The 23,533-nt window shown below is 33.7% G+C and overlaps 1 protein-coding gene across 4 annotated transcripts in view; it reads right to left on the bottom strand.

Moving 5' to 3' along the window:
- Positions 1 to 23,533, bottom strand: part of LOC127833827 (patched domain-containing protein 3-like) — a 68,982-nt gene that overhangs the window by 28,486 nt on the left and 16,963 nt on the right. For 2 of the 4 annotated variants that reach the window (XM_052359304.1, XM_052359305.1), the window contains exon 2: positions 9,454 to 9,660. In XM_052359304.1, coding sequence (XP_052215264.1) covers positions 9,454 to 9,629 — 176 coding nt within the window. In that variant the 5' untranslated portion in view covers positions 9,630 to 9,660. Of the gene's footprint in view, positions 1 to 9,453; positions 9,661 to 21,593; positions 21,835 to 23,533 lie in introns of those variants that run through there. The other 2 variants (XM_052359303.1, XM_052359306.1) reach the window with 2 other exon arrangements.

The following is a 23,533-nucleotide window of genomic DNA, read 5'->3' as shown; positions in this document are numbered from 1 at the left end:
TAGATAGCGTCTTGGTTTCAAATGGGTTAATAAATTAAAGGGGCCTTTTCACAGATTTTGGCATTTTTTAACTTATTCATTAAATGCTTTATATCGATAAATGTAAACATTGGATCGTAAACGCTCCAGTAAAAAATCAAGAAAAAAATTAAAAAAAGGAAAAGAACATTGCCCGGACCAGGTTTCGAACCAGTGACCCCTGGAGTCCTGCCAGAGTCCTGAAGTAAAAACGCTTTATCCTACTGAGCTATTCCGCCGTGTACACATACTGGATGTATTGTATACCTTATATAAGCAATCTTCGTAGTTTCACAAAATTTAACGACAAAAACAGAACTCTCCAAATTATTCAATCGTTTCGCGTTGCAACGCTTTATAATTTTTAGGTTTTAAAATCGTCAAAAGATGCATATAATGGCTATATTAGACCATGGTAAATGTTCAGTATTACTGTTTCCTCACAAATATCATAACTAAAACGAAAATTTGCGAATCTGAAACAACTTTTTTCAATTTTGTCAATTTACCAAAGCGTGAAAAGATCCCTTTAACGATTACGTGACTGTCAAACTTTATTGAAGCAATGGACCTAAATAATAATTATAATAACAAAAACACATATTATTTACGGTGGTTAACCGGACATCACTAATAATATTTTAATTTACTAATATATTATCAACACGGGAAATTCAATAATAAGCATCGGGTGTCTTCATACAGCATCCGTCTTGTTGGCTGCAGACCTGCATTACAATCTTATAACAGAAATGATAACATAGATGATGAACGTTTGCAAAATATAAGCAGTATCAATTAAATATTAAGCAACATAAATTGAAAACATATTTAAGTGCATATGGACAATGATTGTGGCAGGGGTATCCCCACTGAACTTTCGTAAAACACCTGACGTGACTTAATTGTGCGCATAGTTTTCTGTCAACAAATGAATGTAAATTTAGAGTTCACGCAACATGTACATGTACAAGCCATTTTCTGAACACGGGAAAAGAAAGTGTTTTTTTTTTTAAATATTTGTTTGTATTTAAAAGGTTAAAATCAATTATATTTTGTGTCGTCTGTGTATGTTTCTTTGGTTTTCATTTCTATTTTAGCTCATCTTATGCAAATAAATATCTTTATTTTCATTGTTTTCAATCAAGTCTCGTTTCCGAGATCATCTCTGGGATTTAACTGTGTAAGCTACTTCGTTGTGCTTAGTGACTAACAATATCATTGTTTCGACAGATGAAACGCGCTTATCTAAATTTCGGATGTTATAATACACAAGCTGTTGGATGTTTGGTTGCTTGATTGGGCAATAAAACAAAGACGCCTATTGAAGCGCATCTGTGTATTTATACTGGAAGCTCCGTAACGACTGTAAGCTAGATTGAGCCGGTTAATAGGCCCCCTGACGATACCTTAATTACGTAACCTAGCAATAAATCGATGATTGAGACGACAGGCGTTCGCAAACTTTGAATAATCGCCAGAATGGGTAATTGCAGTTACTAATAAAACACACAGGTCGAAAATTTTAAGAGCTCCGGGGAATCTGATTTTGAAATTCAAGCGCCCCGGCAAGGTGCGCTTAAAGCCACACACCTTGAAATGAAATTCATGGTTTAGTAAATTTAAGTATAAATAAGAAACATATTTTATCTATGCCAATAAGAATATATCTGGTGGTAAAAAGGTAGAAATCCGTCTCTTTTGCGCTTTAAAACCTAACAATAATCGCGTTTGTCGAAACGGACGTATACGTCTAGAAATCCTACTTTCGGTTTTAAAGCGGTAATGTTTGAAAAAAAAGAATGACTTGCTAACTAGGCTATTTATTTAATTGTATCTATCTCAATTAGAATATATATGGTGGTAACAAGGTAGAAATCCGTCTTTTTTACGCTTAAAACTTAAAAATAATCGCGTTTGTCGAAATGTACGTATACGTATAGAAATCCTACTTTCGGTTTTAAAATGAAAAATAAATAATAAATTACTAGCTAACAAGGCTCTAGATTTAAAAACAATTTTGAAAACGTTCAAATTGCATCTATATGTATTGATTAACATCTACTTTATTTCAAGGTGTGTGGCTTTAAATGGCCTGGGGAAAACCCTGAGGAATGTCTGCGACTAAGACGAGGGCCACTGGATAAGGGTTGTTGATGGCAAAACAGGTAATAATATTAATTTATTATCATGTACACAAGCAAATAAGCATATTTATGATGCTTAAGGTGTGAAAGACTGTCATAATCAGGTTTGTGGTCACTCAAACCCTTGCCGTCGTGTAATTCCCTGTGCAGTTTGTATCGATAGTTCCGCGTCCTAACACGTCAAGCTCGTTAATTCTTTGTTGGCAGCGGAAGTTGGCACTTAACAGGTTTATCTTTGTTCCTAAGCATGTATGTAGTGCAGCTGAGTTGATTTGCTACTTGTAAACCCTTCAATTAGCTTGTTTTTGGTATTGTTTTCTCACAATATGCTTACAGTCATGGTTCAGACTTAAAAGGGTGTTGCGCCTGACTTAAACATAGGATTGTTGAAGCAAGTGTCCCCTTCATCATTTACATTAGAGGGATCTTTTTGACAAAATTTGGCACTTTCAGCAACTTGTTTTTTTTTATTTGGTTCATGCTTTTCTCATTCCGTGATTAAAGGGCAGTATTGACCTTATTTGCTTGTCTTTGCATAGAAAGGTGACATGGATCAAGGATGTTTGTTGTGTTGAGAATTCTGCAGGAAGCTGTGTCCCCAAAAGAAGTACTAGAAACCCCTTTCAGGACACCTGCCTTGATCTGAACTGCCTTTCTACCCCTGTTACTTCATGGAACCTCATTGCTAAGCTTATAATGCTTGCCTACATATATGTATCTTGTTCATTTAAACTTTTCCTTCCAGCCTAAACCCCCCCGCCCAAATGAGCATTTCTTTCTTTCTCTTGGTTACAAACCCCCATTTGACAAGATGCCACCATAAAAATAGCCAAAAGTACTTATTTTGTGCCAAAAATATGAAATTTTGTATTCTCTTGAACCTCTAAATAAGAGCTGGCAATGCATATTGACCATCTGCTGCAGTTTAAAGGCACCCATGACATTATATGCTAGAATTATCATTGGCGGCTGGTAAATAAATGGGCACTGATTGACAAGGTGCTTTCAAGATTTTACACTTTTATTGGTGTGAAATAACAAGTTATTGGCAGCTTATTGATTTCTACACTTCAAAGTATCTTTGATCTCTCATTTTGACTAATTTGTTTATTGTCTTAATGAAATTGGATTTTTTTGCTTTGAAATTTACATTTTTGGGTTTAAAAAAAAAAAAAAAAAAAGACATTATCAAAATTGCTTAGAGTGAAATTATCTAAAGAATTAATTCTTTCCCCACCACGCATAAGCCCCACTTGCATGTCTATTTGGTTTGTTTTGGTATTTTGTTGCAGATACTGAACACAACAGCTTTAAATCTAAAAGGGGCATTTAAGCTTTATATATTAAACAGGTCTAATATCGCCTTCTTCGGACCGAAAACACCCGCATGTGAAAATATGATACAGAATGGCCAAATGGACAGCTAATCCAGCCAAACTTAATATATTGGTGCAATATGCATGGGTTACAAAAATTATATAAATTATGCCCCTGAGGGCAAAAAAGGTCCCACCCCTGGGTTACTGATTCTCTTACATAGACTTATATTGGCAAAACTTTAAAAATCTTCTTGTAAGAAACTATAAGTCCCAGAGCTTCAATAATTGGTATCGTATTGTCTAGTGGTCCTCTACAAAAGTGATATAAATAATGCCCGTGGGATCACATAAGGCCCCGCCCCGGGGTCACTGATTGAGTGATTCTCTTACATAGACTTATATAGGATAAACTTTAAAAATCTTCTTTTCAGAAACTAAAAGTTCCAAAGCTTAGATATTTGGTATTGTTTTGTCTAGTGGTCCTCTACAAAAGTGATATAAATAATGCCCCTGGGGTCAAAATAGACCCTGCCCCATGATCACTGATTGTTTTACATAGACTTATATAGGAAAATCTTAAAAAATATGCTTTTTCAGTGAAAAATGTCCATAAATTCACTTTAAGTTTAGTATTATATTATAATGTTTCAAAAACATTATGATAATAATAATAATAATAATTATGCTGACAAAATAATACACTTTAAATAACCACCTGCTGTATTTCAATGAATCGAATTGGCTGAAGTAGTGCTTAAACTATAATGTGTGAAAGGGAAAGGTCATTCAAACAGAAAACTGAAGTAAGTTTTTATCATTAATATTTTTTGTTTCAATTTCCGCATTACTAATCGCACAACTTTTTATGTCTGAGGAGAGGAAACTTTTAAAGCCACACACCTTGAAATGAAAGTAAACTTAAGTACAAATAAGAAACATATTTTATCTATGCTAATTAGAATATACCTGGTGGTTACAAGGTAGAAATCAGTCTTTTTGCGCTTTAAAACTTAAAAATAATCGTGTTTGTTGAAATGGACGTATACGTCTTGAAATCCTACTTTCGGATTTAAAAGCGTACCGTTTGAAAAATAATACATTTATTTATCATCCAAAAAACATTTTACTATTTCGGGTCACCGTGACCTTGACCTTTGACCTAGTGACTTCAAAATCAATAGGGGTCATCTGCGAGTCATGATCAATGTACCTATGAAGTTTCATGATCCTAGCTGTCTACTCTTGTTGTAGATTGGGGTCATGTTGGTAAAGAAGAATGCAAAATATGAAGCAATATGTCAAAGGACAAAGAAAATATTTGAGGTGGCACGCAAACTTTAACATAGATTTATCAATAATATGCATATTCTAAGTAAAAAAGGGGCATAATTCTTACAAAATGCTTGATACAGTTGTCTGCTCTTGTTTATAGATTGGGGTCATGTTGAAAAAGAAGTATGCAAACTAGGTTTTTTACGGGAATTACGTTATTAAATTTGTATTTGCCTTTTTGTACGCTTTATTTTGAATTTAATTACGTTTTTGGTTATTTTAATTGCGTAATAATGCAAATATATGCTTGTTATTTATATAGATCTAAGCCCTGTTATTACGATAAAATAAAGGGGTTGTGAAATCTTGCTGCAGTCACTTTTAAACAAAAGTAGATAAACAAAATATACATTTATGAGCTACCTAGAATATAATATCTTTAAATACATTAACATCAATTAAAATGTAAGAAGTAAACTTTTAATAACTGTATCAGAAATAAAATTTGATCAAGTTTAAAACATGGACTGTCACTTAAAGGGTATTTAGCAGCAATTTTGGCAAATGGACCCACTATATCAAGAACCTGTAATCATTAAATGTAAAAAAGTATGACAGAACCATCCTGTAATTGTTGAATATATGTGATTCTAGCCTGAAAGAATTTATTTAACTTATTTAAGGGAAACCATCAGCACATATATGACTGGAAAGTATATGTATTATTATTACTATACAATCATTTTCCAATAATTTATAATATAGATGTTTTATATGAATAAATTATGTAATTCATAGCTAAGATCCCTAAAATTTGTCTGATATCAATTCTATAAATCATTAAAGAAAATATATACATATTAAAGCCACACACCTTGAAATGAAATACATGTTAATCGATACATATAGATGCAATTTGAAAGTGTGCAAAATTGTCATTAAATCTAAAGCCTTGTTAGCATGTAATTTATCTATTTTTGTAATTTAAAACCAAAAGTAGGATTTCTACACGTATAATCTATATTATTGCAAGTTTAATATGCAAAATAGGAAGGATATTAACTTAACATTGTCTTCATTGTAAGAATACATTAAAGCAGCACTTCATAACATAACTAGATCGAGTGTTGACAAGGTTTTACTATATACAGTCATATAAGAAAAAATGCCCCGCCCCCTGGCGGCCATGTTTTTCAACCAACCGGCATCATTTTCACACTCGTCAAAGATATTAATGGGATGAATCTTCTGACCAAATTTCATAAAGATTGGACAATAAATGTGGCCTCTAGAGTGTTAACAAGATTTTAGTAAAGCCATTTATAGACATATAAGGAAAAATGCCCCGCCCCTAGGCAGCCATGTTTTTAAAGCAAAGGTTACCATTTTTTAACTCATCCAAGATATAACTGGGACAAATCTTCTGAGCAAGTTTCATGATGATCGGAAAATAAAAGTGATCTCTAGAGTGTTAACAAGGTTTTACTATAGCCATATAAAGAAAAATGCCCCGCCCCCTGCTTGGCGGCCATGTTTTATAACCAACCAGCATCATTTAACTCGTCCACAACATTATTCGGATGAATCTTCTGACCAAGTTTCATGAAGATCAGAAAATAAATGTGGCCTCTAGAGTGTTTACAAGATTTTACTATAGCCATATATGGCCATATGAAGAAAAATGCCCTGCCCCTTGGCAGCCATGTTTTTCAAGCAAACGTAACCATTTTCGAACTCATCCAAGATATCATTGAGATCAATCTTCTGACCAAATTTCATGAAGATTGGACAATAAATGTGGCCTCTTGAGTGTTCACAAGGTTTTACTATAGCCATATATAGCCATATCAGGAAAAATGCCCCGCCCCTTTGCACCCATGTTTTTCAAGCAAACGCAACCATTTTCGAACTCTTCCAAGATATCATTGAGACAAATCTTCTGAGAAAATTTCATGAAGATGACAATAAATGTGGCCTTTAGAGTGTTAACAAGGTTTTACTATAGCCATATTATGAAAACTGCCCAGCCCCCTGGCGGCCATGTTTTTTAACCGATCTGGACCATTTTCGAACTCGTCCGAAATATCAATTAAATCAATGTTTTGACCAAGTTTCATGATGATTGGGCAAAAATTGTGACTTCTAGAGTGTTCATAAGGTTTCTCTATAGCCATATAAGGAATACTGCCCCGCCCCCTGGCGGCCATGTTTTTCAACGGACCGGAACCATTTTTGAACTCAACCAACATATCATTTAGGCAAACATTTTGACAAAGTAACATGAAGATTGGGCATCAAATGTGACTTCTACAGTGTTCACAAGGTTTTTCTTCTTTTTTTTTCAATAGTGACCTAGTTTTTGACCCAGCATGACCCAGTTTCGAACTCAGTTGAGGTATCAATGGGACAAATGTTCTGACCAAATTTCATGAAGATCAGACAAAAAATGTGGCCTCTAGAGTGTTCACAAGGCAAAATGTTGACGACGGACGACGCACGACAGACAAAAGGTGATCACAAAAGCTCACCATGAGCACGTTGTGCTCAGGTGATTTAAAAAGGAAAATAATTTACCTTTCTAGCAACGCACGTATGCCAAATATTTATTTCGCCATGACAATCACATCGCAACATCCGGGTATGATACAATTGGTTTATACACTGTGTGTACACTATGTGCACACAAAGTTTAATCACATTATCTCCATCCGGACGTAACATATGATATAGCTTATATCATTTTTAGTAAAAGTTACCTTCAACAAACTTGCACAAAAAACATGGTCTCCGTGCGGGCTTGCAATTGTTTAAAAGTTTCACAAAGGTTTGTGAATGCAAATTGAAAGATTTGATTGGCAAACACAAACCCGTGGGCTCCACGCAAGACTATCGTAACTCACTTTTTGAAAATTTTACAGAAGAAGCGAAAAACGTTTTATTTTTCTTAATACTTTTGTTAAAGACAGGAGTTCCTTAATGTGAATACAAAATAACAATCTATTACATATGGAACAGTAAAATCAAAATTAACTATCATCATTTTTTACATTTTGAACTTTTTTTGAGTTACACTTTTTCAGGGAAAATGCTAAATTTTTGGGTGGGTTTTCCACAAAAAAGTATTGTAACTGGAGTTACGATACTTTTCTGTGCAAAATACCATAAATATGGAAGGAATTTTTAGTTGCAAAACTACCGTTTTTTTTGTTGTTGAAGTTTTCAGCTGCTATAAATTAAAAAGATTTGTCTGATTTAATTTTGCAACTTTTCTAATTTTTTCTATATATATAATGGCCAGACTTACAGTTAGTACAGGAATATCTCAACAGAAACTGTTAATATTTTGACACTTTTATTCAATAACTCTTGAACAGTATGAAACATTTATTCGAACAATATTAATTGTTTTAGACTTTTTTTTTCAACTTAACAATTGATACAAATCAAGAAATAATGGAAATATTTTGAAATTTATCAGTAATTAGATATTCAGCTTTCTTTTAGTTGGTGTTGTTCTAAAATACTTGTAATAGTATTAATTTATTTTGCATATGTATTTCTAAAAGATAATAATCTTTACATATTCACAAAAACATAAAACCAAAATGGGATGTATAAATATATTGTTATTTAAACTAAAATCCAGAATCATTATTCAATAATGTAAAATATTGTCAAGGCTATTATCATAATTATTTGATGGTTATAATGATAATGCTTTGATGATGCCTATAATCTGACTTATTTTAGAATGATATATATATATATATAATATAAGAAATTACCAGAGACGGTAATGTAATCAATTACAAATATCAAAATAATCATTTATTTACACCTGTTTATGAAAAAACTATTAACCTACTAAAGAGGCAGAAGCAGAAAAAATCAATGGTGCACCATTTCAAAAAGGCAGTCTGCACAAAGACCTATGATGTTTCTAATTTTTACTTGGAATCAAATCATCCCTCAATAAGAATATTGTGCTGAGTCTTGGTAAGTCTCTATATTGTGTAAAGGCACATAGATTTACAGCAAATTCCCCACCATCATAACACAACTGATACTTCAATTGATTTGGACAACTGATGTCCATTTTCATGGTTTTAAATCAAAATCAATCTACCCTTTGCCAGTTTTTACTATAGCCATATGTATCCATATAAGGAAAAATGCCCAGTCCTTTGGAAGCCATGTTTTTCAAGCAAACGTAACCATTTTCTAACTCATCCAAGATATCATTGAGACCAATATTCAGACCAAATTTCATGAAGATTGGACAATAAATGTGGCCTCTAGACTGTTAACAAGGCAAATGTTGACGCCACAAGCCACACGACGGACAACAGACAAAAGGTGATCACAAAAGCTCACCATGAACACAGCTAAAAAATGTAATATTCCCCATATTTCAAGTTTACTTTGATAATTTTCCTCTCTTATTTTTGTTGATAATTTTACCCCTGAAATTGAAGGCCAGGCCAAAATTTCCCCAAATCAATGAATAAAGCCCTGCTAGCATCAAACATTACTGGTGTGATCAAGCATATGATACTAAGACTCTTGTCTTCCCATAGTAGCCTGTGCAGTCTGCACAGGCTAATCAGGGACAACACTTCCTGTTTTTATGGAATATTTCATTTAAAGGCTGTCTCCTTTACAAGAAACACCAGTCTTCAATGTCCAGTGGTACATACTTTGACTTGATGAGCCCGCTGGTGTCCCAGGCATACAGTCTCTTGTTGACCTCCTCCTGCTGTGGCATGAGAGGCATTGAGGGGTCCTGCACAACGGGCTGATTGGGCATCACGCCCGCGTCCCCTCCCACACGCGGTACACGACTACCACTGTCTACAGACGCAGACCGGTTCATGCTATGACCACTGCTGCTCTTCTTGGAACTGCTGGAAGTGACAATTATAAACCTTGAATTTGTACATCAATAATTAATTTGTTCATTATTCATCACTTAATGAGCAATTGCTTACAATGGCACTAAACGAGTGAGCAATTACAAGGGTTTCTTTAGTCTGTGAATGCTTTTCTGTTGAGGAATGTTCTTTGTCTAGGAGTGAAACATTTTTCAAACGATCAATCTATAGGTTTCAGAAATTCTGAAAAAATGCTTTCCCCATTTATGCACAATTTAAGAAAATTAAAGCTCAAATCTGTGCCAAGTTGTTTCAAAACACTTCTAGTGATGTAGCCAAAGATGCTCATCAATAAAATATGCCCATGAATGCAGCAAACTATCAGCTATCACACTCACTTATTTGCCCCTTAGTTTTTGTACCCCTGAAGCTTATGTTTACCAAACTCAGGGAGACCCCCATATGGTCACCATCATTGTTGGAGAGGTTATTATGTCCAAATCTTGATGTTAGTTGAACGTCACACATCCATGTTATTTCTGGCAATGCTTGTATTTTGCTAAATTGCAGTTTACCAGGATCATAATCCAAATCCTACTGAAAAATTGTACCTCTTAAAATGGAGCAAGTCTTAAAATTTGTAAAGGAAAAAAAGTTCATTTGATGAGATCTTAATGATCATTTGAGCCTTGCTATGGGAAAACGGGGTTAAATGCATGTGCGTAAAGTACGGTAATTTTCCCTTAACTGGAATTTGCTTAGAAGAGACTTCCTTTAAACAAAAAAAACCACACACACAGAAAGCAACATGCCTGAATGGCCTGTGCAGTACAACACTTCACACACATGCAGTAGACCCCATTTTTCCACAGCAAGGCTCACATTCATTTACACAGGAGTCCTAAGTGAGATTGTATCTCACAAAGAGTGCCTGTATCTCACAGAGAGTGCCTGTATCTCACAGACAGTGCCTGTATTTCACAGAGAGTGCCTGTATCTCACACAGAGTGCCTGTATCTCACAGAGAGTGCCTGTATCTCACAGAGAGTGCCTGTATCTCACAGAGAGTGCCCGTTTCTCACAGAGAGTGCCTGTATCTCACAGAGAGTGCCTGTATTTCACAGAGAGTGCCTGTATCTCACAGAGAGTGCCTGTATCTCACAGAGAGTGTCTGTACCTCACAGAGAGTGCCTGTATCTCACAGAGAGTGCCTGTATTTCACAGAGAGTGCCTGTATCTCACAGAGAGTGCCTGTATTTCACAGAGAGTGCCTGTATTTCACAGAGAGTGCCTGTATCTCACAGAGAGTGCCTGTATCTCACAGAGAGTGCCTGTTTCTCACAGAGAGTGCCTGTATCTCACAGAGAGTGCCTGTATCTCACAGAGAGTGCCTGTATTTCACAGAGAGTGCCTGTATCTCACAGAGAGTGCCTGTATCTCACAAAGAGTGCCTGTATCTCACAGACAGTGCCTGTATCTCACAGACAGTGCCTGTATCTCACAGACAGTGCCTGTATCTCACAGAGAGTGCCTGTATCTCACAGAGAGTGCCTGTATCTCACAGAGAGTGCCTGTATCTCACAAAGAGTGCCTGCTGCTTCCAAAATTAGACATTCATGAAGATATTATCGCGGCATAACTGGCAGCCTATTAGGACCATTATTAGCACATCAGATTACTGGTATCAGATACTGTAATCTAATGGCTTTATTGGATTCCTCTATTGGGCTGCAGGTAGGCAGGCACTGCGGAAATAAACAACCCGAGCCAACCATTCCACAAAAAGTCTTTCTTTTGATCATTTTCAAATCATATGTTCATTTTACATGAAAATGTCTGATGATCAACATGTAGGCAATTAATGTATCAGGGAGGTGAAATATGACTGAGTTCTTTTTAAAGAAATTCTGTTATAATATTTACATTACTAAAACTACTACAAGCTTCTTTTGGGGATTTATGGACTGGGGAGCTACATATGTAAGATTGGACAATAAATGTTGCCTCTAGATTGTTAAAAAGGCAAATGTTGACGCTGCAAGCCGCACGACAGTCAAAACGTTATTCAAATTAATAAAACTTCTATCGTTTATTATACATCAATAACTGATCTTAAATAAAACTTCACTTTAATCAACAATGCTTAACAATTTATTTGTTTAAGAATGTGCATATAGTAACTATCCCTTACTTTCATAGTATAGTGACTTTAACGAAAAACCTTCAAGAAGTGCTGGAAAGTTAATGTTTTTTCAATTTTTAGAAGTCGTAATTTATTTGATGGTTATCCATGACTCTTACGACGATCATTCTTATGATTTTCGGTGTTCATTGGAAAGCAGGTCATGTTGATTCCAGGGTGATGCAATGATTTTAAATTACTTAACACAAAATTATGTTAGTTTGTTTATGGGTTAATAGTAGCTTTATCAAATGTTTTATATGCCGCTTATTTTTTAATAAAATGTAAACATATTTAAAGAACAACATGAGCAAGAGTTTCGTTTTTCTATTATGTTACTTTTTTCAGAACAAGCACATGCAATCAAAAGGGCCAATACTACGAGACATTGAATTTTACATGAAACAGATTACTACAGAGAGCTAAGTCTAGCCAGTATTCCGTCAAAACATTGCCGATATAAATGCAGTTTTCGTTGTTATCTCTAAAAATATACAATTAACCCTTTTAGCGCTGGAACCGAATTTTGAAGGCCTTTGCAAACAGTTTGGATCCAGATGAGACGCCACAGAATGTGCTGTCTCATCAGGATCCTAACTGTGTGCTATTCTGATAGTATTCTTTGAAAAAAATCTAAGAAAATGCTAATTTTAGAAATTCTGCAGACGACATTTTAGCAGACAACAAATTTCCCAGCATGCAAAGGGTTAAAGATTGAAATGCCTGTTTTGTACAGTCAGTCAACCAGTTTAGAATAACGTTAATTTGATTGACCACAATAATTTATTTCGGGATTTAGTGTCAATGTGAGAAGATGTAAAAATAAAGGGTTAAATTTATTTTGTATGATAACAGGTAAGGCCAGACGGCATATGCAGTTTTTTGTCAAAAATAGCCAATTAAAGTTCACCCTTCGGAAAATTATTACAAATCATTCAACTTACAGAATTAGTATTTCAAAACATTGTCATGGCATTTGTTTTCAATCTGCAAAAAGTTAATTTGACACTTATAAAGCCTTCTATATCCATATGCACATTTCAAAACATAACTCATTCAATCAGTTCTGGTTAACTTTTTGCTGCATTTATCCCCCCTGTAAGCATAAAACAAAAGCTTTCTTGCTAAAACTTTGTTAACTCTTGTTGTGCTGAATTGTTTGATGAGGTTATATATCCGATTGCTGACTTGTTTAGGCCTGATTATGCTAAATGTACCTACTTCACTGGCATTACATGTTACATTATATAAGTTTTAACTGTCCAATTAACACACATTTTGCCATGTGAACTGGTCACACATTTTTTTTGACGATAATAATACCGTATACACATTTGATTGATCGGTTGCCATGGTTACCATAGAAACAACAAAAACCAGGTTTTTTGTGTTTAAATCATCTTTATAACACTTTGCATTGTCAGTTTCAATCTTATTATTTCTAACAGGACATCTATATATATATCCACATATCATTTTGTACTTTTGTTAAGTTCGGATATTGTAATACATATTAAAGAAATTTCATAATATGGAAGACATAGTGAACAGATTCTACACCAAAAAATGTACAAAGAACATTAGATACAAACAGTAACTTTATAACTTAACTCTCTTTTCTGAAATAAACCATGGTCTGTACTTCAAATGTAGTTTTAAAGTCTTTATTCCAATGTGAGCATATAAATAATGTTATGAAAAACACAATTAGTTATTCCCATAGCAACGGAACATGTTCTATTTTTTTCATATACATTAAAAAATGTGGATTTTATAAAACATTGTAATAGACACTTAAGCCTTTTATTACAAAAATGTTATGACAAACATACATTTCATAAAACACTGTTAAATTTAACAATATTACAAATAATCTTACAATATTAAATAATATTATAAAACTGTGATATTCTAATATCACAATGTTATTACTAATTGAATTTAATTCCCCTTATCAAATCATAAAAAGTAGGTGTATATATATTAAATCTAATTTCAAGCAACAAGGCAGAATACATTATAAAATGAAGTCTGATGGGGCAGCCTGGTTATACTTACCTGCTATTATATTTCATTTGCTTTTGCATTATGAAAGGACACCAAATAATTAATCATGAAAAATTAAACATACAATTGTAACGGCAACATTTTACTTCTAACACATACTTTGGGAGCTTTGTAATAATCTATAATACAACTAGTATTTGGCTGTTTTAAAGTTAAATAGCACTAATGTCTTGTTTGTGTAGTAAAAATGTATCCATGTGTCCAATCAACACATCTACTCAAAACTACAGTTTAAAAGTATGACGATAGTACTACTTAAAGGGGCCGTCCAACAGATTTCGGCATGTATTGAAGCTTGTCATTAAATGCTTTGCTTTATATTGATTAATTTAAAGATTTGAACTAAAATTCTCCAGTAAAAAAAATAAGAATATAATTTTAAAAAAGTTAAAAAAAGTAAACCTCAACATGGCTTGAACCACTAGCTGTCCCCAGGATTCCTGAAGTAAAAAGCCTCCCGCCTAGACCACTCGACCATCTACGCTTATGTGTTCAGCGGATGTATTTTTCAGCTATATAAGCAATCCTCGTAGTTTCCCAAAATATCGTTTTGCGTCGATACGACGCTTTATCTGTTGGACGGCCCCTTTAAATGATATAATTTGCATAAGGCTCGACTATTGTTAATAGCATAATTTGCAATACACATACATATCATGACAATTCAATTCATAAACTTTAGGTACATTTATTTATAAAATTTACTTTTCAAGGTTTATTCACAAATAGGGAGCTGTTTTGATGCATCAGTGAGCTACTCTTCAGCTTGTAACCTTTTATAGGCCAGTATGTAATCCTGCATGGTGTGGTAAAGCTCAAAACAAGGGACTATACACAGTGATACATCACACTGTCTACATTTATATGCAGTTTCGTGACCTGGTCTCCGTGTTTTGGGAAGGCCTTGACTGGCAAGCATCTGTGCAACTGCAGAATTGCACACAACACATTGCAGAGACTTTGACATTCCGTCATTGGGGATCTTGGAAGGGAAATGTCTGGCTGTTAGTCTTTCCAGAAACTGTGTCTTAGGAGATCCTGATACAGGGGTGACCAAAGCGTTAAGGAGATGAGACTCAATAAGTTGAGTTACAAGTTTTTTACGGAAAGACGAATGTGACATTGGGTGGATAGAGTTATGCTTGTATGCTATGTAAGAATTAAGAACAGTGAGACTCAAAACATGAAAGATAACCTTTTTCCACCATTTCATTGTTCTAATGTTTGACCTGGAATTTGCAACCATCTGATCAGCTCTGTCAACACCACCCATAAATTTGTCGTAAGCTATGACCATCTTGGGCTTGCAAATCAATTCTTGTGTAACTGGATTTTTCTTTCCTGTATACATTTTGTCTGACGTCAATGTGGTGGAAAGCAAAAAGACTGGTTTTTAATCAAGGCATTTTGTAATTGACAGTTGACCAGTGTGTTGTGAAAACGTGTCACCTCTGCTTATAGTATTTTTCACGTCGTTTGCTTCGAATTCATTTTTGTATTGTAAGGCACTTTACCAGTTTTGTTATATTTTGATATTCTAATAATTATACGCAACCAAAACATAAAAAGCGACCGAGAGGTCACAGGTTTGATCCCCACTGAGGAAGCGTTCTTTAGATCTCCACCAAAGACACCAAGTACTGGTTCTAGGCCCAGCAATCTAGCTAAAATAAATAGGATCAAACTAAAAAATAAACTAAATACATAAATATGGCGCAATGCATTTTAAATTCGGTCAATATATACTTAAAATAATCAATGGGCGTTGATTCAACGTCCATGTTCACCAACAAGCCTTTTCGTCCGGAAAAATTCAGAACTTCCTTTTGGCCGTCGCCATCAACCCATTTCTCAAATAATGGAACTTCTTCCTCCTGCTCCTCCTAAATATGCATAAAAAATACCTAAATATGCATAAACAACATACCTTAATATGCATAAAAAACATACCTATTATGCATAAAAAACATACCTAAATATGCATAAAAAAATACCTAAATATGAATAAAAAACATAACTACATATGCATAAAAAAACATACCTAAATATGCATAAAAAAAACATACCTAAATATGAATAAAAAACATAACTACATATGCATAAAAATCATACCATAAATAACAATTTGTTTTTCCACAAATTTAAGAAACGCATGTTAAAAATTGTAATGTGAAATAAGAAACAAGATGTGTTTGTGAAACACTATATCCCCCATATATTTGACATTTGACAGAGAATGATGACCTTGACCTTGATCTTTCACTCAAAATGAGCAGCTTCATGCATGCAAAATATCAAGTTGCTATCTTCAAAATTGCAAAATTTGACCCTTGACCTTTAAGGATGACCATGACCTTTCACCACTCAAAATGTGCCGCTCCATGAGCTACACATGCATGCCAAATATCAAGTTGCTATCTTCAATATTGCAAAAGTTATGGCCAATGTTAAAGTTGACGCAAACCAACAAACCAACAAACAGACAGGGCAAAAACAATATGGGACATTAAAATCGTGTATGCATAAAAAAAAATCTTGCAGTTTGTTCTGATATCTTAAGGTATAAGAATACATCCTTGAATACGCCATAAATTGGTGACAAAATTTCACGTTCCGTGAAACTAAATCGTGTAGAACACAAGGAATTTTTTAACAAGAACACAGGCTTACTAAATAAAGTAATTCTGATGTATTTATATTGCCATAAGCAGCATACAAATCTGTCTTTTATGCTAGTTTGGAATTCTTAAAAATAAATATTTTAAAAATATATTTAAAAAAAAATGTGCAGCTCAATGAGATACACATGCATTTCAAATATAAATTTGCTAGCTTCAATATTGCAGAAGTGACATTATATGAGCAATTTTGACCCATATATTTGACCTTGAAGGATGACCTTGACCTTTCACCACTCAAAATGTGCAGCTCCATGAGATACACATGCATGCCAAATATGAAGTTGCTATCTTCAATATTGCAAAAGTATTCATAAAATAAGCGATTTGGGCCACATATATTTGACCTCTGACCTTGAAGGATGACCTTGACCTTGACCTTTCACCACTCAAAATGTGCAGCTCCATGAGATACATATGTGTGCCAAATATCAAGTTGCTATCTTCAATATTGCAAAAGTATTCATAAAATAAGCGATTTGGGCCACATATATTTTACCTCTGACCTTGAAGGATGACCTTGACCTTTTACCACTCAAAATGTGCAGCTCCATGACATACACATGCATGCCGAATATCAAGTTGCTATCTTCAATATTCCAAAAGTATTCATAAAATGAGCGATTTTGGCCACATATATTTGACCTCTGACCTTGAAGGATGACCTTGACCTTTCACCATTCAAAATGTGCAGCTGAAGTTATTGCAAAATGTTAAAGTTGGCGCAAACAGACCAACCAACCAACCAACAGACAGGGCAAAAACAATATGTCCCCCACTACTATAGTGGGGGACATAAAAACAGCAACATGCATTTAATATTTTAATGTTTGCAATGTTATGTATGACAAAAACAAAAATATATAGATTACTCAACCAAAAAATAAAGTCCTTATGTACAAATTATTGTTTTTGACCCAGGCATATGAGTACTGTGTAACACATGACAACTCACCCTTTCCACAATATCCTCTTCCTCAAACCCTTCAAAATCTGAATCTGAAAACTCTTTGTCCGCAAAATGTTCTTGGAAAAAGTCTAAATAATCAGCCATTGTTAAAAATTTCAAGTTAAAAAATGTTTTGGGTTTATATGTCTTTATTTTATAATGATATTTTATTTTATGCTTTCCGGTGGTTTATAGAGAAATATCAGTGAATTAAAACTGATAATTTCACTGTTTCAAACAGTGAAAATTAACAGTGAAATTATCAATAATTTTCACTGTTTACTGTGAAATGACGTCTTTTTTTTTTTTACGAAATGACGTCATTATCCCGGCGAAATTCTTCAGTCAAACTCTTTAACAATGTATATTTATATACATTATGTATAAACATTATGTACATACATTATATACATAAACTGTGAAAAAAAGCATAAATAAAAAGAAAATTTGTTGGATTCGGTGGAATATCGATTTTAATTCACTGTTGTGCAGGGCTTTATAATAACACTTACTTTTTGTTCAACTAGCCCATTCGGGCTAGTAAATGCAGAACCTACTAGCCCTGACCAATCTTTCATGTGCTCTGACCCAAATATTATCAAAACCTTTATATTTATCATTCAACTTGTATTTTCTTGTGCGTGGAGATGCGCAATTATGATTCAGTCATTCTTTTTAGCTTGCCTTACTAATGCTAATAAATTCAATATTCATCTACTTAAGACATCTATTTGTAATCTTCACACCATTTCGGGAGAAATTTCCTTGTTTTTTTCCCCTCATACTTTCTATTACTTTCCTCCTTCCCTTTTCTTTTCTTATCCGAGGAACCCCCATCCCCACCCATAAAGCCAAACTTAAACAACGACATGAATGTTAAACCTTTTTTACATAGATTGCCGCGGTTGCCGTCTGACGACAAATGGTAAGTGAATCTTAGGTGTCGCAAAATAACGTGTTACAGTAGTCATAACAAATGTACAGGGTAAACTCTCTACTAAAAGCCGCGGATCAACCATTTATATTAGTTTTGCAAATTGAATTGCGTAAAAAAGATTGTCAAAACACTTCTAATCAATCAAATTAAAATTATTTAAAATTGGTAAATAACTAATAATTTTATAGTAGCTTTGTGTTAATGTCGAGTTTTATACCTTCATTGATCCCGGAGGATCCTGGGCGATCCCGGCTTTTAGTTTAAAACGTATTTTTATCGAGAAAACACGTCACTTTGAGGAAACCAATCAAAAACCGTATCTAGCAGAATTCTGTTTAAAAATAGGTACTGACGTGTTTTACCAGGAAAACCGCTGGGGATTTACTGAATTGTCGGCCTCTTTTTGATTGCAATCAGGGGGTTCCAAATATATTTCAAGATACGATCCGTTTGTTGTCTCCAACTTCACTCTGGGATTTAATTGTCATCTGATCATACTGTATTAAGATTTCTGCATTTTTGAAAAGCTTATTTAAAACACAGTTTATTGATAAAGAACACATAATCCCGCCCAAAATACACACGACTGGTCGGGCATGTTCCTGGGACATTGGCTAGCCCGGACCTAGGTTCAGGCAGTGAATGTCGACGTTCGGACGTGCCTTAGTGTTAATCCAACAAATATCCTCTATTTAATATCTACTTTTAGAAAATTTCAATGAACATGACAGTACTATCAACTTGCCAATAGAGAATCACATGTCCAAAAACGTTAAATATTTTTGTTCGAATTTTGTCCTTTTGGCTTAAGTGTATATATGACAAGATGTAATAATAAATGCTTTTATATCATTTTTCTGTATTATTATTTTGCAGCAGTACACTTCTGATTTTTTGCAAAAATGACCAATCAAAGTACGGCACTGAAAAAATATTATATGATCACAAAAACTATAAAATAAACAGTTTATGACGCTGCACCATATTTCAGATTAAAAAAGGTTTCATTGAAAATAAATAAACATTACCTATAATAAAATGATGTACACAAAAGCACTCACTATCGCCAATACAGGATCACTGTTTACAGCTGTCTCCCCTGTCAGATCAACAGTTGGAGCATCTTTTCACAAATTTGTAGTGTTTTACCCGGTGAAACGTCCACACAACAAATTTGTAAAATTGTACATTTATCAAAGGGACACACTATGCAACAATTGTTTTTGATTTGATTATACTTTTTCATCAAATACACGATAGTTACCCCCTATTGGCGATTTGACTGTATACGGTTTGGACGACGGGTTTGGACTGACAACAACTTAGTTAGATCACTTCCGAAATTCTCAACTGAGCAACAATTCTATTCAATGTTTTTTTTCACCGTTTTGGGAATGGGGCTGGGTCCCTGTGGATTGGGAAAATTCGCGTCGTTTTGACTTAAGTTGGGAAATTAGTGTTGTTGTTGTTTTGCTAAAATATGCTTCAAAATTGAGGATACAAGTGTGTCCAGTATTATATTTACTAACGTTGAACTTATATGGATGGGAGATGAACAAAATATTGAGATCTACAAAAAATATAAAAAAAATAATGTTTTTTTTTTTTGAAACCTTCCATTGGGAAATTTTAGCTCCCATTTGGGAAAAATATATATATACTGGTCGTGTACGTAATTCCAGCCACTTTTGGGACTATTTTAACAAAATCTTTTGTTTTAGGCAACTGGTTTAAACGAAACTTCACATTTATAATCCTGGGTTCAAAACTCACCTAGCATGAAAATTTCAATAGAATTAGATCAGTGTATGTTACTTTTATGAACAGAAATTAATGACATATAAACTATCAATTTTCGTACGGCAATTGTACCTAAAAAATCGGCCACTTTTCAGTTTAATATGCAGGTACAATTACAAAGCAATATCTTTAGACGAATGTTCTCATTTTAAGAGAATTAATAAAGGTTTTCACAAACACAATTTTTGACTTGAAACTTATAAAATATGCGACATTATTATACCAGTTACTCCCCCTACCCATTTGAATAAATATTAACAGGCCTGCACGGTTAATGGGGAAATACAAATTCAAAAAAAAATTATTTTCAATAGTTTTAATCAATTTTTACTAACATAGCTAAGAAAGTAAAAACATTTTGTTTAAAAAGTTGACTTTAGTGTCGATTTTTAGTAATCACTTATATTTAATTTTACAACATGTAAACTATTAATATTCAAATCAAGGGAGGTAATTCATATATTAAAAGTTTATATTTAGCTCCTGATTTTTTGTTTTAAATGTATGTTTTTATACAATTAATTAAAAATACCTTAATTAATGTTTATCAGATAGAAATAATAATAATTTTATCAAATATATTTGTTTCTTATATGAATATAATTTTGCAATGGATAATTACGTCACTTTTCCCATGAGAGAAATATCTTGTGTTAAGTTTGAGACATTTTAATGCAGACTTTTACAGTGATATGCGTCTTTAATTTGCAAAATATTGAGATTAGGGTTGGTTTTCAAGTTGATTGTTCTAAAAATAATCAAAACATGTGTGTTTTAGATCATGAAAATGATTAAACACAGGTGGCCGATTTTTTACGTACAGGCCGGAATTACGTACACGACCAGTACCCGATTTTGAATGAAAAAAACCCACTGCTATTCATTAAAATTTTAAGTACAAACTAACTATTCATAGCAAGTTATAGTTTATACAATCATTACTATTTTAATATTACATTAAAACAAATTTTCAAATTTCAATTCAAAACGAAAGTACATATATATATACATTTTCATTATGAGGGCCGATACTACGGATAGACATGCTACTTTTTGAAAGCAAATACATATTATTTAACAAATAGAAACATGTAAAGCTACTTTGTCTTTTTTATGTTCAACCTTGTACGTATTGTCTTGAATTGAATAACCATTTGGCACTAAAGAGTGACGTTTCTTCCTCATTATCATAATATTTCTTGAGATCCATTATTATTTATTTTTATATATTATTTATCTATCTATCTTTCAATACTGCCGAACTCCCCTTGCGGGTATTACTGGCAGATATTTATTGCTAATCAGATAAGACATTAACGAAGTGATAAAAACAATAAATAAATGAACACTTGCTTTTTGTGCAAAACATTCCTTGAAACTAACGGTGTGTCGGCCATTTTTATTGTTTTGACATTAAGCAAACTCTTCTTCTTCCTGTGTAAAACAAATTCAATAAAAGCGCTGAAGGCATTGCAAATGTTCGCACGTTGTAACGCTCACAATCAACGAAAATTTCGTAAAGTAGTTCGTAAAATAAAGTTAACAGCTAAACAATCAGTGTTCCTTATAGCAATTGAAGATCGCGGTGGTGTAGTGGATGAGGTGTCCGCCTAACGATCGGGAGTTCGTGGGTTCGCTCCCCACTCGGGGAGCGTTCTCATTATCTCCTCCATAGACACCTAGTACTGGTTCTTCCCAGGAAACGGACTCGATAATGTCCCTCTGCCTATAATGCTCTAAGGATGCTTGGCAGTATAGATAGATAGATAGATAGATAGATAGATAGCAATAGCCACAACTTCAACGCTAGATGTGGTATAATTACATAGATTTTTGTAGATACAAAATTGCGTTCTCATTATCTCCTCCATAGACACCTGGTACTGGTTCTTCCCAGGAAACGGACTCGATAATGTCCCTCTTCCTATAATGCTCTAAAGGATGCTTGGCAGTATAGATAGATAGATAGATAGATAGATAGATAGTTAAATAGGATAGATAGATAGATAGATAGATAGATAGATAGATAGATAGATAGATAGATAGATAGATAGATAGATAGATAGATAGATAGATAGATAGATAGATAGATAGATAGATAGATAGATAGATAGATAGATAGATAGATAGATTAGATAGATAGATAGATAGATAGATAGATAGATAGATAGATAGATAGATAGATCGATAGATAGATCGATAGATAGATCGATAGATAGATCGATAGATAGATCGATAGATAGATCGATAGATAGATAGATAGATAGATAGATAGATAGATAGATAGATAGATAGATAGATAGATAGATAGATAGATAGATAGATAGATAGATAGATAGATAGATAGATAGATAGATAGATAGATAGATAGATAGATAGATAGATAGATAGCAATAGCCACAATTTCAACGCTAGATGTGGTTTAATTACATAGATTTTTGTAGATACAAAATTGCTCGTTTTTATTTATTTATGACCACAATAAATTCCATGTTAACTTCCTGCGAATGTATCTATTGATACGACACACGAACACTAAAATGGTACCATGTTAAAACCATAATAAAAACGAGCATTTTGTATCCACAAACATCTTTTTTTGCCAGACCACATATGGCGTTGAAGTTCGACAATAGTCATAAGGAACAATGATTTTAAATTGTTTAGCTTTATTTTACGAAATATTGTACGAAATTTTCGTTGATTTTGAGTAGTAATGTTACTTTAATATTACTTACAGTCACAGGGCATGAAGTTCAAATTTTGAAATTAGACAAATCGAACTGCCACGAAAAAAGCCAACACCAATGTAATTTACTCGTTATTGTCTAACAGTGTTGAGATTTTGAAAAAATAGGACATGCCATTGATTAATTTACAATCTATCATAATTTCATACAGGATTCACACATTAGGGGCCGTCCATAAAGTATGTCACGCTCCAAGCGGGGGGGGGGGGGGGGGGGGGGGGGGGTAAGAAAGTGTGTCAGTTTGTGACATGGGGTTGGGATGGGTCAGGCTATGTGTGATGTCACACATTTATTTAAAAAAATCTAATCTATTTATCATTTCTTTAGTAGAATTTAAAAATAAATTTCTTTTTTTTTAAACATTTGAATTAGTTTCATGTCAAAATAAGACGAATTGCGTATCTCCTGTATGTGTTGTTCGAATTTGTAATAGCTATGCACATTGGCACAATTAACCTCCACGCAGATTTCATTAGTAAATGAAAAAATAATTTATTGGACTGTTCCATTTTTTAGATAGATTTGTTTGAAAATTTGTTTTAA

This window comes from Dreissena polymorpha, chromosome 6 (genome assembly GCF_020536995.1).
Source record: "Dreissena polymorpha isolate Duluth1 chromosome 6, UMN_Dpol_1.0, whole genome shotgun sequence".
Taxonomy (NCBI): domain Eukaryota; kingdom Metazoa; phylum Mollusca; class Bivalvia; order Myida; family Dreissenidae; genus Dreissena; species Dreissena polymorpha.
The sequence above is the reverse complement of the archived record's forward strand: the minus strand, read 5'-3'. Positions and strand labels throughout refer to the sequence as shown.